This window comes from Pimephales promelas, chromosome 25, assembly GCF_988280905.1.
Source record: "Pimephales promelas chromosome 25, fPimPro1.hap1.1, whole genome shotgun sequence".
NCBI classification, from domain to species: Eukaryota; Metazoa; Chordata; class Actinopteri; order Cypriniformes; family Leuciscidae; genus Pimephales; species Pimephales promelas.
The window spans coordinates 2,919,155-2,937,808 of record NC_142793.1 but is presented as its reverse complement, the minus strand read 5'-3'; the positions used below and the strand labels follow the sequence as shown (position 1 = coordinate 2,937,808).

General features: G+C 39.2%; 2 protein-coding genes across 2 annotated transcripts in view; one reads left to right on the top strand and one right to left on the bottom strand.

The window, feature by feature from the left end:
* The window catches only part of gas2a (growth arrest specific 2a), a 58,584-nt gene extending 41,695 nt beyond the window's left edge, over nucleotides 1-16,889 (bottom strand). The window contains exons 1-4 of the mRNA XM_039656839.2: nucleotides 16,751-16,889; nucleotides 16,119-16,386; nucleotides 8,595-8,743; nucleotides 603-727 (exon numbers count right to left, since the gene is read on the bottom strand). Of these exons, the coding sequence (XP_039512773.2) occupies nucleotides 603-727; nucleotides 8,595-8,742 (273 nt within the window). The 5' untranslated portion in view covers nucleotide 8,743; nucleotides 16,119-16,386; nucleotides 16,751-16,889. The remainder of the gene's footprint in view (nucleotides 1-602; nucleotides 728-8,594; nucleotides 8,744-16,118; nucleotides 16,387-16,750) is intronic.
* On the top strand, nucleotides 16,884-18,225 carry fancf (FA complementation group F). Its single transcript, XM_039656838.2, has one exon. It carries the CDS (start codon nucleotides 16,884-16,886, stop codon nucleotides 17,901-17,903), a length of 1,020 nt encoding a protein of 339 aa, XP_039512772.2. The 3' UTR covers nucleotides 17,904-18,225.
* Nucleotides 18,226-18,654: the final 429 nt, after the last annotated feature.

Sequence of the window (18,654 nt, the reverse complement as noted above, 5' to 3'; positions counted from 1 at the left end):
CCCATAGCGTCAATGCGATGACGCAGCGTCTTGTTCCTAAAAACAATGGACCTCATTCACTAATAATTGTGAGGATTATTTCATATTTGTAGACCTTCTCGTGAAAAATCTCCACATAATTCACAACACGTTCTTACGCACATGAATGTGTTCTTCACATTGTCCTGATGTTATTGAATTTGGAGTATTCTAAATGATCGGCCGCGTGCACGAGGTTAGTCATTTGCATAAAACACGCCCAGATCATCTCCATATAAGGGCTTCCCGCACACGTTTTCCTCACAGCCTTTCGTCAAATGCTAAGTGAGCCATTCTCACCAGTTAAAACACAGACCCAGATTCGGAAACCATGAATCAGAAACCTTGCAGCTGAAGCTATACTTTAACTGTGGCCTATATGATGAAATGTATTTAAGATTAAATGAAATTGTGTTATTTAATGATTTTATTATATAATTTTATATACAGATTGTATAATACAATTAATGCAACATGCTTCAATATTATTATAGTCCTGTTATGATTAAATGTAATCGTGTTAAGACGTTATATGGCCTTACAGAGTAAGTGCTTTTTGCGTATAAACAATAATAAATTAGTACCTTTTCTGGTGAACTCACGTCGGATTCATTTTGCCTGAACTTGTCTTGCAGAGTCTCAGCCAGCTGACACAACAGGAAACCGTTATCTAACCTGTCCATGAAGCTCTCGGCTGTGATTTCCACACCTGATGGGAAATATGAAAGAAGGAGATTAATATCCCACAATTGGTTGCTCTTCATTGTACTTGGGTTATCTTTCATTTTTTTAAAGTACCATTTCAAACATTATTAACAACATATTATTGTTTATATCATTCCGGAAATACTCATTATTACTTATATCATACTCATTGTTACTTTATTATTGTAATGACTACGATGACATGTACTGTATATGTATAGGTATTCCTATTGAAAAATTAAATATATGATCAAAATCTAAGCTTACAGAATATTAATTTGCATTTATTTCATCTTAATTCTGACGTCACAACGTCTCAACTGTAGACATCTGTTGCAGCTATGATTCACAAACAAATCTCAGTCCCAAAGTGTTTCAGAAGGAAACAGCTGATTTATTCTCCAATAGTAATCCAGATGAATCACACACAGAAACACGGACTCATTTCTACAGAGATCAACATGTGGCGGCTGCATTTCACTGACTTCCAGACTATCATTCTTTCTACATGATGTCACTGTGAAACAGGAGGTGGTAGCAGGGGGTTGGGGTATCTGTGGAAAGAGCATATTTTCTCATCTACTCCATGTTTTTTTTTTTTTCATAAAGAGGGGGCGTCAGTGGTCGAGGGGGTTTAGATGTTTTAATGAGTTCCAAATGTGGTAATTGAGCCCAGTGGAGAGACGGAGGGCTCGTGAAATGCTTTCTTTATTTCGTCTCAGACCATATCTTACACTCGCTCCATCTCCAAAGTGGTCAAGTGAAGTTATACAGTGATTTTTACCATACAGATTGTTTCAAAGCAGCTTTACAGAGAATATAATGCAACAAAACCTTCCTTGAGGTTTATTTAATGTCATGTTTGTCATTTGTTGACCATTGTATGATTGCTCACATAATCATATGATGCGATCCGGGACAGCATTAAAAATAAACCATTAACTTGTTCCTGATGCTGGGGACCGTCTGAAGGTTGAAAATGCTGTACATGCTGTTTAAACCAAGAGGTGTCATTGTTCGGCAGTCAGCTCAGTGTTGATTCAGTTCCAATGTAAAGATCATCAATTATTAAATTAGTTCAATTCACCTATGAAGCAGCTTTCCAAAAAACAGTGATGTCATTATCCAGTTCAGTTCTCATCGAATAGTGAGTGCTGTCAGATCAATAATACTGTTGTTAGAAATTAAATACGCATCTGTATAATGTATCCAGTTTAGATGGAATCAGTGATTATGGACCCCTTTTGCGCCGACGTCACAATTATTCCGACGTCACAGCGCTAGCTGGAGGCAAAACAAACAGACAACTGGAGGCGGTCAATACAAACCAGCACAGATTCGGCTACATAATACGGAGCTTAAAGGGGAAATGAAGCGGTGAATCAAGTTTACATGATTTACAAGATGGATTTCCAATATAATCAACAATTATATAAGAAACATTACAAATGTAAACATTTAGAGGAAAAAAATAAAAAAACTTTGTATCTTTCGCCGCCAGGGCGCCGCCATTGTGCAGGTGACGTCACGGGGTTGGTTGGCTCAAGTTTAACAGGCTTTGGACATTGAAAATCGCGACATCAAACTGTGTTTATACCAGTGTTTTGACCGTGAACGACTAATGTTAGGTACAGTCATTAGACAAAAAGACGACGTCTCATGTTATATGTTGATAAACTGCACATAGAAACATTGTTCGCGATGTCTGCCGTCAGATATTCCCGTCTCGTCAACAACATGTAAGTTACGTTGCTATGTAGAACAGCCGGTGGTGGTTTCGGGCGAAGAGCGGGTTTGCAACGCTAACTTACCAGGTGTCAGTGTGGCTGTTGTAGCGTTACTGCCATGCCCTCCGTGTCAGAGTCCATCTGTTGTCAAGAGGTTGATCTTGAGCATGTGTTGCGTGGTCAATTCTGCATCACCGGCGCGCACGTTTACCATGCTGTGCCGGGAGTTAGACGTGTGGAAGTGGCGATGCTTTCCCTGAAGGATGTCAGAGCGGAGACACTTTTTCCTAGTATATGTACAGTAAGCTGTAGCTACTAGCACTACCAGTGCGAAAATATGGACGTTTCATTTCCCCTTTTACATATACATGCAAACTTACATGGTGGTGACGAGACGGGAATCTGACGGCAGACATCGCGAACAATGTTTCTATGTGCAGTTTGTCAACATTTAACATGAGACGTCGTCTTTTTGTCTAATGACTGTACCTAACATTAGTCGTTCGCGGTCAAAACACTGATGTAAACACAGTTTGATGTCGCGATTTTCAATGCCCAGAGCCTGTTAAACTTGAGCCAACCAACCCCGTGAAGTCACCTTTTTTCTTTTTTTCTTCTAAATGTTTACATTTGTAATGTTTCTTTCTTATATAATTGTTGATTATATTGGAAATCCATCTTGTAAATCATGTAAACTTGATTCACTGCTTCATTTCCCCTTTAAATTATTATTATTATTAAATGTCATCTTGTTGTGTTGTTTGGTGCAAGAATGAATGGGAAATGGATATGCTGCATCTGGAATTTTTATTTCTAGAAAATATTCACATCGTTAAAATCGCACTGCTGCGATATTACGTGTTATTACGTTATTACGTCTTTTAGGCATGCGCATTTGGCACATTGCTCTGTAAAATAATGTGTATGTGTGCAGGCGCGTAGTGTTTCTTTACAAAGTGACATCGCCAACTACTGGCCTAGCATGCATAATACAGCATCTTAGTCACAGTCAAGATTAGGGAAAAGAGGCCATGTAAATGGAGCTCTAGGTAAGTAGTTTTAAATTTTAGCACATTAATCATGTTACATTTTTATTGACTAGTCAGTAGACGTAGGTCGTAGCAGCAAACACACATTTCTGATACTGTCAGAAAATTACATTTTTCATATGTAAAACTGTCACAATGGTAGCATGGCTAGTGTAGTGTGAATGGATATTTTCTTTCTATGAAAAGTCATTTAAGTAATCTACTGTTTATGAAGATTATGATTTAACAATGGCAATTTAAACTTTAGCTCAAAACACCACAAATAAAAAGTCCAACAACAACTACTGAAAATGCAAATGAGCAAAACAATAAACAAATCTATATGGTTCCTGGCAAGATCAGCAAAAGGTTAAATTGTGTTCCTGTAGCACAGATCAGTTTCAGAGATCTGAGGAGTTATTTGTCTAAAAGAAATAACACAGAGACAGGAGTAAGCCACTAAAGAGTGTGGGAGATCTGGATAGGGATCTGGTGGTTGGTGTGTGGTTGTATATGAAGCCCATGTGCGTCCCACTGTGGCTCCTGGCCTCCTTTTGCTCCAGGCAGACCAAAGACAAAGTCCTGGTTTCAGCTGGCTGTTCACAGCCCGAGAGCTGCCAGAAATTCCACAGACATCCCCCTCCATCCACACACACACACACACACACACACACGCACACACACACAGAACAGACGCCAGGACCATGACACACTACCATTCTTTTCAGTTCAGAATTTGTCTCCTGGTTCAGATGGTGAGTGTGGCATTCATAATCGAATTAATGATGGGAAATGTTGGAAAAGGAAACATGTGCACATGCAATCGAATGCATGTTTGTATATGCACATAAATAGATTATATTAAAGGGTTAGTTCACCCAAAAATGAAAATTAAGTCATTAATTACTCACCCCCATGCTGTTCCAACCCCGTAAGACCTTCGTTCATCTTCAGAACACAAATAAAGATATTTTTGATTGAATCTGAGAGCTGGATCAGTCCTAGATAGACTGCCTAAGGGACTGGCTCTTGACGGCCCATAAAGTCATTAAAGAAAAGGTTTAAATGTTCCATGTGCCTACAGCGGCTCAATTATAAGTTTATCAAGCGACGAGACTACTTTTTGTGCGAAAAAAACATAAATAACGACTTTATTCCACTATTCCATTACTTCCTTATGGGCGCATGCGCGAGAACTGAGACGAGGACGTTCTCATTCGTCTACTTCTTGTTACCGGCTGCTCACCGCTTAGGAGTTTTACCGCCCCCTACCGTATAAGATGATGTGCTGATATAGCTGGAAGCGCAAAACTTTCTGTTTACAAGCAGAGGAAGATGCGCGCTGTACATACGCTTTTCAATTAGCGTATTTTCCGCACTATAAGGTGCACTTAAAAGCCTTTAATCTTCTAAAAAAACAACAGTGTTCCTTATTATCATCTTATACGGTAGGTGGCGGTAAAACTCCTAAGCGGTGAGCAGCCGGTAACAAGAAGTAGACGAATGAGAACGTCCTCGTCTCAGTTCTCGCGCATGCGCCCATAAGGAAATAATGGAATAGTGGAATAAAGTCGTTATTTATGTTTTTTTCGCACAAAAAGTAGTCTCGTCGCTTGATAAACTTATAATTGAGCCGCTGTAGGCACATGGAATATTTAAACCTTTTCTTTAATGGCCGTCAAGAGCCAGTCCCTTAGGCAGTCTATGGAAGACTGATCCAGCTCTCAGATTAAATCAAAAATATCTTCATTTGTGTTCCGAAGATGAACGAAGGTCTTACGGGGTTGGTACAGCATGGGGGTGAGTAATTAATGAATTAATTTTCATTTTTGGGTGAACTAACCCTTTAAATAAAATCAAAACATATTATGTGTTACACATACTGTATTAAGGACAGCATAATTGTACTGAAATAAACTAATTGATAGCAGCTTAAATAAATAAAAAGAAAGGTAAGAAGGATCCACAGAGTGTAGCTGGACATGCTCTGAGCAACCTAAGCAAATACTGAGACATGAATTTAAACCTTTCCTCTCCATCTTGCAGAATACTGTCCACCAGCAGAATGAAGGAGCATTAATGCACACACATATCTTAGTAGTGCCCAGGTTCACTGGAAATATGTGACAGCAGCTCCATTTTGTGTGGCGGATTTAGACGTGGCAAACTTGCTCACCTGATACGGCATTGTACTTGCGGCATTGATACGGCAAAACACAAGTCACAACCAGTGGCAGCACTAGGGCAAGGCCTGTCAGGGCTATAGCATTATCAGAAATGTGTATAGGCACTGGCGCAGCATGATGTGTTTTCGATGTAAACAGCATGTGTAAAACGTCATTGTGCCTTGTCTGGGCTCACAACAAGGTTTTCATAACGCTGTGTAATGTTAAACCAAGTTTAACTTAAAAAACATGTTTCGAGACCCTGCGCTCTAGTCCATTTTGTATTGTCAGGGCGGCAGTGGCTCAGTGGTTCATGTAGGTTGTCTACAAACCAGAAGTTTGGTGGTTCAATCCCTGGTTCCACCTAACCAAGTGTCGAGGTGTCCATGAGCAAAACACCAAACCCCAGATGCTCCCGACGAGCTGGCTAACACTGCCGCCGGTGTATGAATGAGTGAGGGAATGGGAGAATGTGAGGCAAATGTAAAGTGCTTTGGTGGCCATTGTTTTTGAAAGTTCATTCATTTAGCTCACAGCAATTTCTATTTAGCATGATGGTTGGTTTACTCATGCCAGTATGTTGGACTAAAGCGGCATGTTTGCTTCAGCAAATGGTAAAAGGACTGCATTTGTATAGCGCTTTCACACACCCAATGGCCACCACACATTCATTCATTCACCGACGGCGGCGTCAGCCATGCTCTCCTCCATCCATCTGGGGTTAGGGGTCTTGCTCATGGACACCTCGACACTTGGTCAGGTGGAACCGGGGATTGAACCACCAACCTTCCGGTTTGTAGACAACCTACATGAACCACTGAGCCACTGCCGCCCCTAATGCATTTTTTTCCTCACATTTGCTTTTGTTAACACTATCAGTTTAGGGTAGGGATTTGGGACGCACCGATGCTACTTTCTACAAGTAGTATCGAACTACAAGTTCGATACAGATGCTTTCATCTTTGGTGCTTGCCGATATGGAGAACCGATACCTGTATATTCATTGCATTTGTAAGTTTTGAAAGTATTGGGAGGAGAAACCAAAAGAATATGAATCAAATTAGTTGACTTAATACATTTATCAATATATTTCCTTCAGTTGTTCCGTTTTCAAACACTGTACACAGACAGCGTAGTATCGTGGTATATTTTTGGTATTGGATCATTTTGATCAATACGAGTAAATGAGCGCAGATATCAGGCCCAAATTACACTGATACTGGTATTGGTATCAGTGTATGCGGGGTATGCTAAATTCAAACGCGATAGAGCATTAACTCTTTCCCTGGTAATTTCCGTCATTTACGACACAACGCTTTCCCGCCATTGACAAAATTTCCAGAGTTTCAGAATTTCCACTGTTGTACGGTAGGGGGCGCTATTAGGCCTCTTCTGAAAGAGTAGATAATCTCCAGATCAAAAGACGTGAAGAAGAAGCAGAAACCAGCGATAGCATATGTAAGCAGGTGCATACAGTTGTGTACATCTGGTTCATTGGCAAAATTCAAATAAAATCTAATAAAATGTTGACCCAGGGCCAGGATGAGGTTTAGGACTGGTTGCAACCTAAAGCCTAGTACACACTACACGATTTTAAAACGTCGGGCTGTGCGGTTCGCACTACATGACTTGCTTTCTGTGACTTCAGGAGTGTTCAAGTTGTTGAGCTGTTCACACCACACGACACAACGTGATTGATCCGCAACAGGCGGTAACGCACTACACAACTTGACAACAACTCTGTCACCCAACTATTCTATCTCGTCTACAAACCACGTTAAAACGAACCGAAAAATGACGCGAAACAACACGCGCACTAAAACCCAGCGTAGAAGACGAAGAACACAACACGCGAATATGGACGTCAGACAGAAACTAGTGCTTCAAACTGTTTGCGCGACGATTTGCTCTGAGAAAAAAAAAACGCAAAAAAAGAAAAAATAAGATTTACCCCGTGACCTCAACCCATGCCTTACTCTGATTGGCTGGAGCTTATGACATCACGTAAGGTTGAGTCGTGCGACAGCTCTGGATATCTAGCATGCTAGATATTTTTCTGGGTTCGGCGACACGTCTGCTAGTCGTCTGCGAGCGTCTTTGATGCGTTGTTGGCTCTTTCATACTAACAGATTGGCGAGCGTTCATCGTCCGCTAATCCCCCGCGATTTGCACACGATAACACCCTGACCTGTCGGCGAGCTCAACGAATTTTAAATTAGGCTTAAAAACCATGTAGTGTGAACTAGCTTAGCTTTAGGGGGTGTTGATGGACTCGCTCAGTTTTTGCTCAAAATGTTGCTTTTTTATAAAACATTCAAGTGTTGATAAAAAAAGAGTGCATGAAGCTATAGAATAAACGTTTAAACACATTTTAAACACAAGTGTCTGTTCTTTCATTTTGATATATTGCATGTTCAGATATTCACACAACAAAATATTCTGGGGGCCGTGAAACTTTTGTCAAAGCGATAAAAAATGCTGGGGGTGGCTTGCAACTTTTTTCAAAAAACGCCGGCGGGGAAACATTCACCTCTCAACCGAACTGCCGTGATACAAAAAGCAACCAACGTAATAATATGCCACATTCACATTGAACAGTTTTAGAGGAAACTGAACATGAAATTTAATCCCAGTAACATTTTCCTGTGAGACAAACTACAAGCACCACAATATAATTGAGCAAAATGCAATGAAGAAAAACAATAGCACCTCTTGTGGACATGTGTGTCACAGCACAATGTACCCAGACCAATGCGTTTCAGGCTGAAATACAGCTATTTAGCTATCCCAACAATGTATAATTATGTTTTTATTTATAGCATTTTATGGTTAGTTGCATTATTTGTATTTATACAGCATTGACTCAGAACAGACCAGTGATCATTTTTGTTTGAGACTCAATTGATGCTGTTCTGAAAGACATGGGAAGCACTGAGATATAAAAGACTTACCCAGCATAGTGGAGAGCCAGAGCGCCAGGTCCTCCTTCATGGGCAGCAGACTGGCCTCATGTCTACTGGCCAGCCACTGACCGTACAGCTGCAGATCTGTGAGGCCCGGGCCAGCCGGCTGCTGCTTACCGCTCAGAGGACTGCACATGCTTCAGGAAACAACGACATCTACATCAGTACAACCAAATCACATTCATTCAGTCATTTGGCTCTGACAAAATTCACACAGAGCACAAATGTTGTCCTTCTCTCCTCTGACTCTGTTCCCCCACACTGATCCTCTCATCACAGTCCAGCTCCAGGCTCTCTTGTTTGTCCTGTGATAATAATATTCCCTCGCTTGTTCCTCGTTTTTATAAAGACAGAACAGCCACTCTCTCTGTCTTTGACCCAATAGCTCGACAAATAAACATGCTTTTCCCAATCAAACCTCAGAATATTCAGACAATCTGGATTACATTTCCTGAAGAAAATACGTCTTAGATAATGTGAACACGTTGACGGTATTCTCTGATCCGGTTTGACTGGATTCAGTGTCTAATGTTCTTTGCTAGGGATGAGATAAGGTGTTCAGAGTGTTTGTTATGGTGTTTGCAATGTGTTTTTTAGATGGTTTCTCCCTTCCCTAAGTCAAAAGCGTCCACCACCAGTTCTCTCTGATTTTCAGGTCTATATAAACTACAGTTCAATTGTTTGGGTTTTTGGAAATAAACTAACGTCAGAAAGCATTCAATTGATCAAAAGTGACAGTAAAGACATTTATAATGCTGCAAACGATTTCTATATCACATAAATAGTTCATATTTAAAGTTATTAAGATTCTCGAGCAGCAAATGAGCATATTGGAATGATTTCTGATGGATCATGCAAGCTTTAAAAGCTTGCATCACAGGAATAAATTACATTTTAAAATATATTAAAAACATGTATTTTAATTTGTATGATATTTCACAAAATTACTGATATTTTTATTCTAATAAGTGCAGACTTGGTGAGCATAATTGTAAAAAAAAAAAAAAGGATTCCCCTGACAGAGAGCGGCATTAAGTCATGAAAGTGTGGATTGGTTATTAATTGGTTATGTTGAGGATTATGAACCCTGTGAGGTTTTGTTTCATTTAGTGATAACAAATGTGTCTCTGTAACTAACAGAAGCTAGAGCAGTTATTGCAGAGACATTTCCATGTTTGTCTAAGGCAGTTCCCTGTAACAACCTGAGGCTATTTGATGAAGAATGTGTACCAATCCACACGGATGAAGACAGTGCATTCTTTTCTAGTGAATTCTGCCAAATGAATCTGGTTCAGTCTCTCAGAAAAGCTTGTTACTGCATATCATTGTTGCTTTTACATGCATTACATGCAGTGGTCTGGTTTATTGTGCAAAAATATTGTTGTTTAACTTTAAAAATTTGAAGTTCATTGAAATGGAAAAATTAAGTTAAAACAATGAAGGAGATTGATTTAATCATCAGAAACTTAAAATATTAAGTTATCTGAACAACAATGATCTAAGTTGATTTGATAAAAGAAAAAAAATGTGTTTTTACAGTGCAGAAATGTGGCGATAATTCGTGATGCCACCTAGCACTGCGAGGGATTTCCCCTTACCCATAATTCATTGCATCACATGTGAATTCCAGAGGCACAAGAGAAAAGTTATGAGTTCTGAGAAGTATAAAATCTTCAGTGATGCAGAATGGGGCCTCTTCCTACGTTTTTCTCTAAGCAACCTGGGAATGAGAACTTGGGTCCAACAATTGTCACATTGTTGTTGTGAGCTCTGAATGGCTGGCAGTCCAATACGAACTGAAAGTCAATCTGTATTTTTTTTTCTTGTTTCACAAAATAGCCAGAGTTCACTTTACCTGCCAAACGTCTATCAGATAAACCCAAATCTCCTCTTTTCTTTTCTTTCTGAAAGAGCTCCTGTGCTGGAAAAGGTTGAGAGGAAAAAAACGAGGTGTTACTGGCACTCTAGGGAATTAAAAAGAGGACAAATCGTCCCATATGGAGAAAGGAAGAGACAAAGCCTTTTGAGACATGAACAGCAGTCCACTAATAATATCAGTGCTGTCTGTTTTTAATATTTCCCAGACTGTGATCATTAGGGCTTGAATGATAATGCTGATACGATCTGAGATTGGCCTTATTATTAGTAGCGCTCAAAATGATCAGATCTGGCAGACGATAAAAAGCATGAGAAAATTATCCTGCACACTTATAGTAAAGGAGGAAGCCAAGCGATATATAGAAACCCAAATAATTAGACTTAATTATTTTGACATAATCAATAAACAACCAACAAACAACCTCCCAAGACCATAAAGCTACCTCTAAACACTTTAGCAATGACACAAACACACACTTTTACTGAAAATAAATATATATATATATATATATATATATATATGAAGAGTTCAGATGCAAAAGCCTCTAAATGCCATTTGAAATTTTCTTCTTTAATGATGATTTTTATCAAACTTGTATATTTAAGTTCAGTAATTTCACTCAAATAACAATTAATAGGTAATTATCATTGCCATTTAAGTGAAATTACTGAACTTAAATATACAAGCTTGATAAAAATCATCATTAAAGAAGAAAATTTCAAATGGCACTTAGAAGCTTTTGCATCTGAACTCTTCATATATTTATATACAGTGTGTGTGTGTACATAGAGAGAAATTGAGAGAGAGAGAGAGAGAGAGGGATGTCAACGTTCTCTATTTACAATGTGTTTGTAAAGCGCATTGTAGCCACTGACATGTTTGTTGAGCATGTGAAAGATGTGTTCAAGTTAAAGGTGGAATACCTAAGATTTTTGCATTAAAATATCCCAAAATCACAAGTGTTATATATTTAGTTAAGATGATAACTTACAATATTCCAAATGTTTCAAACAATGTTTAAATCGCGAGAAAATTTCGATTTTAACCAAGGAAACGGGGCGTGTGAGCAGGGGTGAGCTGGGAGTCGAGAGTCAATCGCGTCATATCCGCGTTACCTCGGTTTCCGCTTGTACTGCGTGTAGTCCTGGACAAATGTGGAAGTTGTAGCTGTGCGTTAGCGTCTATCAAGCAACAAACGTCAGCTTGTTTCGCACATTTGTTATGGAATGGAGCACAATTATTCTTCAGCGATTGCACCTGGTTCTGTCGACAAAGACAAGTCTCATAAACGCAAACGTCAACGAACGGTTTAACCAAACGACCCAGAGAAATAAAACCAGCTCAACATCGGCGTGGCATTTCCGAAATGGAGAGAACTTCGTGAAAAACTCGAACTAGAAAGAGACGCCGATCTTGCATGTGTTTTACTTGACAGGTGAGTGACGCCGTGTTCTGTATTCAGTAAACGATGCAAAACAATTAGTATTATTGTTAGAATGTCTTGTTGTTTATGCATATGATGTGAAAAATCGTAAGGTCGTATTCACCGCGAATACTTCTCAGAATGTGAACTGTTGGCTGTATCTTAGAAAACAACGTTTATCTGAAAAGTGTTTCAACCGTCCCGGCTCTCCCCTAACATCTGTGATAACTCATTTACTTTTAAACCTTGCTTTTCTTGCGGTTATTTCAGTTTAATGAAAAACAAGCATGTCATTAAACGCAACAGTTATAGAAATCGAACTTTACCTCATCCATGACAACTAATTTTCGATTCCCGTCTGACTGATTTATCCACGGTGGAGTTGAAAACAACAGTTCCCATCATTCCGCGTTCCTCCACGGCGTCATCAAGCAAAGCCGTTGTTGTTGTTTTGAATGTAGCGCCCTCTAGCGGCATAAAATCGTAGGTATTGTAGCTTTAAAGGGATAGTTCACTCAAAAATGAAAATGCAGTCATTAATTACTCACCCTCATGTTTTTCCAAACCCGCAAGACTTCCGTTCCTCTTCGAAACACAAATGAAGATCTTATTGATGAAATCTGAGAGCTTTCTGTCCCTTCATTAACAGCCACACAACTACCACATTGTGGTTGTATCTCTCTATTAGAGTTACTGGAGCTTAGTGCTGCATTTGATACCATTGACCACAACATTCTTTTAAAGCTGCAGTCTGTAGCTTTAGCTTTTTATGTTACAAATTATCCAAAATACATACTTGAGCAAGTACATGACCAGCCAGTGTTCAAAACTCTCTGTTTTCAAAAGCGGTACTCTTGTAATGTTTTTAACTCCAGTGGTAATGGTGGATTTCTGCAGGAGATTCGAGCATGTCTTTGTGTCATTACGTCACATCTTTACACACACATCTGTACACAGTCTCGGCTAGTATGAGGATGCTGGAGGTGGAGGTTTATTGCCTTTTCTCACAGCACTTGATATGATTAAACTTATCAATTTGACGGCGGATCCAGAAAGGTTCAAACGACGAACTGGAGACTCAACCTCTGTAAAATACTTAAGACTTCGTTTGGACTTCGGAGTGGCGACAGAAAAAAAGAGACTGCAACCAGACCCATGCGAAAACAAGGATAATATCGGAAGGGCATTACATGTAGTCACGCAATGCTGACGTTTTTAACATTTACAATTTGAGAACAAAGTATAATTTGCATGGTTTTGCTTGATATGATAAGAGATTTTTAGATTTAATCAGCACAATTTACTGCAATGTCAGAACCAGAACAAAAGTGGATGTTTTTCTGATGACATTTTCTAATGAAAATTGTTGTTCATACTTCCAAAAATTATAATCTGTGATTCTCAACGACAGTATCCGAAATGGTACGGTGACTGACAAACACACACTCTCCTCAAATAGTGTGTTCATCCGCGCTGCGCCGTGTCTAGGTACAACCCATGTAAAGCTGATTACTCACGAATGACTGTAATTGCAAATTTCGAACAGAGATGGCGACAAAGAGGAAAAACTGCGGACTGCAGCTTTAAATAGACTCGGAAATGATGTTGGCATTAGTGGAATTGAACAAGGTTTAAATCATACTTATCTGACCGTTATCACTCTGTAGAGGTAATGATGAAGAGATGTCTTATCGATCACAAGTTCAGTATGGCGTACCACAAGGCTCAGTTCTAGGACCGCTGCTGTTCACTCTGTACATGCTATCATTATGATGTATTATTAGGAAACATGGCATTAGTTTTCACTGTTATGCTACTCTTCACGCTCTGACAAAACTTACCAATTCACAAGCTGATATAAAAAAACTGGATGACTAGTAATTATTAATTCTGAAAAAAAAAAAAACTATCTAATTTTGGAAACCTGGGTGTGCTCTTTGACCAATCTTTCATTTAGTATCGTCTAGTATCTGTAAAATCGCATTCTTCCATCTTAAAAATATATCTAAATTACGACATATGCTTTTTTAGTGAAAAACGCGGTACAGTTAGTTCATGTGTTCACGACATCAAGGCTAGATTATTGAGGAAATATGACCATATTAGCCCGGGTCTGTCAACCTGCATTGGCTGCCTATTAAACATCATATACATTTTAAAATATCGCTGATGACTTATAAAGCACTAAATGGTTTAGCTTCGCAGTACTTGAGCGAGCTCTTAACGCATTATAGTCCGTCTGTAGCGATCTCAAAATTCTAGATAGCTGATAAATCGACTTAGATCTTTAATTTAGTACCTAAACTCGGGAACAATCTTCCTAACGCTGTCTGGGGAAGCAGACACACTCTGTCAGTTTAAATCTAGACTAAAAACACATCTCTCTAACCTAACATACATATAGAACACTATACATTTCTATTATTCAAATCAGTTTAATGATTATTAGGCTTCAAAGTTAGGTCAGAACCGGGAACACTTCCTATAACACCTGATGTACTCGTTAAATCATAAGAAGAATGGCATCTACGCTAAGATTAGTCTTTCTGCTTATTCTGAATCCGAGGTTTACTGTAATCAGCCGGATACGGGCCGTATCCAGATCAGATGGTGGAGTAAACCGCTCAATTCATATGGATTAGTTTTACGATCTCTTTATGAAATTTCTGAAGCGTCAAAGTGGTAGTTGCAGCTGTCAATAGAGGGAAAGCTCTCAGATTTCAATAAAAAAGATCTTCATTTGTGTTCTGGAGATGAATTAAAGTCTCACGGGTTTGAAAGGACATGAGGGTGAGTAAATATTAAATAATGACAGAATTTTAATTTTTGGGTAAACTAACCCTTTAAACCAGTTTTTGTTCAGCGTGAGCTCCGTTTGTACTTTGTTGGATATAATGAAATCATTTCCAAACATATACAGTGATTGTACATTGTTGGCTATTATGAAATGATAGCTATATAGCATTATGGCATGAGGTTTTGTGTGAAAAAGTGGCACTTAATAAAAGAGAAAAGCATTCACTAAAATCTCTCTCCTATCTCAAAGACTGCTAAACATCGGCTGACATTAGACGCTCACACGACTGTATGATCACCAGCTTGAAACAGATGCTCGGCAAACAATTACTGTACATACACCACCAATCATATAAACTCACATATTGGGCACATATGGGTGACTCCAAAGGTCAGTGTACAGTGTGACAGACAAACCTTTAGCTGGGACAATTATATTGAACAGCATAAGATTATTTCAGTCAATATTCTTTTAGCAAACAGATGAGTTTTAATTGAAGTTGCAAGTGTTGTTTTATAAAGGCAATAAGTGTCTCTAATAGGTTGTGTGAATTTCCTATCCGTAAACCAAATACTGACCATGACTAATGCAGAAATATAAGTGATAATACTCCAGCTCGATTATCTGATTCTGGTGCAGTTATTCGAGCTTCACCGCTGTGTCATGTTCATCAAGCACACAACACACATTGTATTCTGCCCTTAAAGGACTGTGAAGGGTAAATCACACACACACACACACACACACACACACACACACACACACCCACACACACACACGCACACACACACACACAGGACTTCTTCAGTCTCATGCAGTGGTCATCCCATCACATTTTCTAAATCCAACCTGATTTTTTTTCCTTTTACAAGTTCATTTTAAAGTGTATTTCCTTTCCCAGGTTATTCAGACTAGTTGTCTGCACAATCCCATTACATAATGTTTGATGTATCAGACTGGCTTTAATTATATTTACAGGCTTTAACTGTTAGTTTTAAGTGCACAATAACACATTTAACTGAGGCAGCCCATATGAGAGAAACTCAAATACCTTCTGCAGTCTAAGAGCAAAAAACTGTTATTTTCTATTTGTTTTCAAGTGGATATGCTTGACATTTTATGACGGTAGTAATATTTCCAAGCTGCTGGTGCTTTCATGAGCTATTTTTAACACTTAAAGAGAAACCACAAAAACAGACTATATTGTAGGCAGATCTAAAGATGCATTCCTCAAAAAAGTACTTCTGTAAGTATAATTAGGGTACTGAATGTTGAAGGAACTTTTTTCCACATGAATGCATTTTATTTTAAAAAGAATAAAAATATTTGTACTGTACTATATGTAATTCTATCTATCTATCAATGTATCTATCTATCTGAAACATTTCTCTTTCCAGAAAAATATCCACTCACCCTCCAGAATGCACTGCAGTCGTTTCTTCAACAGTAGACTCTCGTATCCAATGAATTCATGCTTTTCTCAAGCGCAGGGTCCTCAGACTGTTTACCATGACACTGAGCCTCAAAGAGCCGAATGTCACTGCGAGTCTCAGTTCAAAGTGCGCTCATCTCACCGCCTCCCTGAGAGACGCGACGCGACGCGTCTTTGATTCAGCGCGATGCGACAGCTCATGCAGGAGAGACCATACAACGACGAGCCACACAGTAGAGAAACACTGGCCTGAAAAATACAAATAGCATACAAATATGTTTTTTTTCTTTATGTTATAATACTATAGGCTATATATATATATATATATATATGGATATGAGATAAAATATGTATAAACCAGATAAAAATGACAGATAAAATTGTATACAACAATTAAAACAAAATAGGCAACAAAACGTGCTTTTCACAAAAAAAAAATACATGTAAAATGAGACTGTAAAAAAAAACAAGTGATCAAAGTTCTTCTATAGATCGTTTTATGTAAAAAAATTATAGTTGTGTATGTTATTATTCTATAAAATAACAATTTATATATATTTATATATATATGCAACTTTTATTTTGAAAGAAATAGTTTTAGGAAGTTCAGTACCGCGGAAAAAAAGTGACGTCATGCGCGTCCTCCACCAATAGCGAATCAAGAACGAAGCACGCGCTAGCTGAAGACTGAAGTTCATATTCCATGCTTGCTTGTTTATGTGCAGCGGTAACAGTGCAGGAGTTTCATGGAGGCTGTGCAGAGACAACTGACGAACATCCTAGAGTTACTGGCCGTGTCTCAGACGGACCGCGTGCGTGAATGGGACCAGCACAGCTTACAGCGGGCGTTTCAGTGGGCCGAGTACTGCGAGCAGCTCCACTCCCGCTTCCAGTCCAACCCCACGGTCCGGTCCGCACTGGAGGCCGGTCTGCAGGACACCAACCAGCGGCTGCAGGACGCGCTCCCGGCGCACTCTCCAGTCATGTTCTCGGACCTGGCTCGGTGTCAACACATGCTGCTCGTTCATCTACTCACAAACCCTTACTCCCCGAACTCCGTCGTTCAAATGCTTCTCCCAAATCCCAAAACTGCAGCACAGGAATTCCAGTTTGATCAAAGCAGCTTCATTACATGCAAATCTGCGTTTAATCTGCTCTGCCGCTCGTCTGACAGGACTAGTCATCCTGGTTTACAGGTTGAGGCAGAAGTGAGAGGCAAACTCCTCCGGGAACTCCTGAACTCTCTGCTAACTCGTCCCGGCAATGACGAGTATGCGAGAACGGTGCTGGATTCCATCCTTCGGGACAGCGCGGGAAAAACGGAAAGCCTGTATGACGTCATAGCAGCTGCGCTCCTCTCCAGCGATGACGACACGAACGCCGTCACTCAGCACTTTATCCTCGCCTGGATTCAAGATCACGACGGGTGTTGCGGTAAACTGTGCGGATCGCTGTCTCCCGGACTGTGTGCGGTCCTCTCCCGACAGTCTCCGGAGTTTAAACAGGCATATTGGGGTGTTTTGAAACGGTGGGCGTCCTGCTTGCAGTATGACGTCTTGGAGAGTGTTTGGGTGCCGACGTCAGATGGGCCAGTGACGTTTAATGTACTGGCTGATCGATTAAAAGATTTATTAAATTCAGGAGCAGGATTAAAAGAGGACACTGCGACTGAGCTTAACGCGCTCAAACTGGAAGATGGAGACTTTAATGTGAAGGGCATCAGTGTATGGACTGATTTAATCATTCAACTGAAGATTGGAAGATAATTCAATAATATTATTAGCTGGGCTATTTAACATTTGATGTTAGTTAAACTAATGGTAATGTGTTTTATTTTAGTTTATAACTGTGTGTGTATTTTCCCCATACACATTATAATTATTTATAGCCTATATTTGGCAAAGTTTTGAATTTTTATCTATTTTTCTAATAACCATATAAAATGCAGAGCCAGAAATGTCGAAATGGAGCCATTTTAGTCATTTCTGATGTTTTGTCATTTTGTAATAGTTTTCGGTGTTATTATATTATTTTATAAGAGCCATCATAATAGTGATTTTGTTTCTCCATTGCCTATATGTTTTTTTTTTTTTGGGGGGGGGGGGGGGGGGGGGTTTCTTCGTTATTAAAAAAATCAAAACGTAATTGTATCCCTCACTGAGAAACTTCCAGAGAAAGCTCTTTCCTTTGTGCTGTCATGATATTTCCAGCTCCCGGCCGACAGGGGGCGACAGCGCTCTTTACACCATCACACAAGTGCTTTATTTCAGAGCTGAGATCTTATAGCTGAATAAATAATAAAGCTCTTAAATTATATGTTTAACATTGTTTCTACCATATTTGACATTTATGCATTGCTTACAGTCCAATAATTTCATTATTTCATTATTTATTAATAATTTCATTCCAACAATTTCAATAATTTCATCACTTAAAACTCTATCCTGGTTGAATGCAGGGGTCATTGCAACTCTTTTTGTCAATAATAGTCTAAACTTCTATCCTTTAAAATACGTA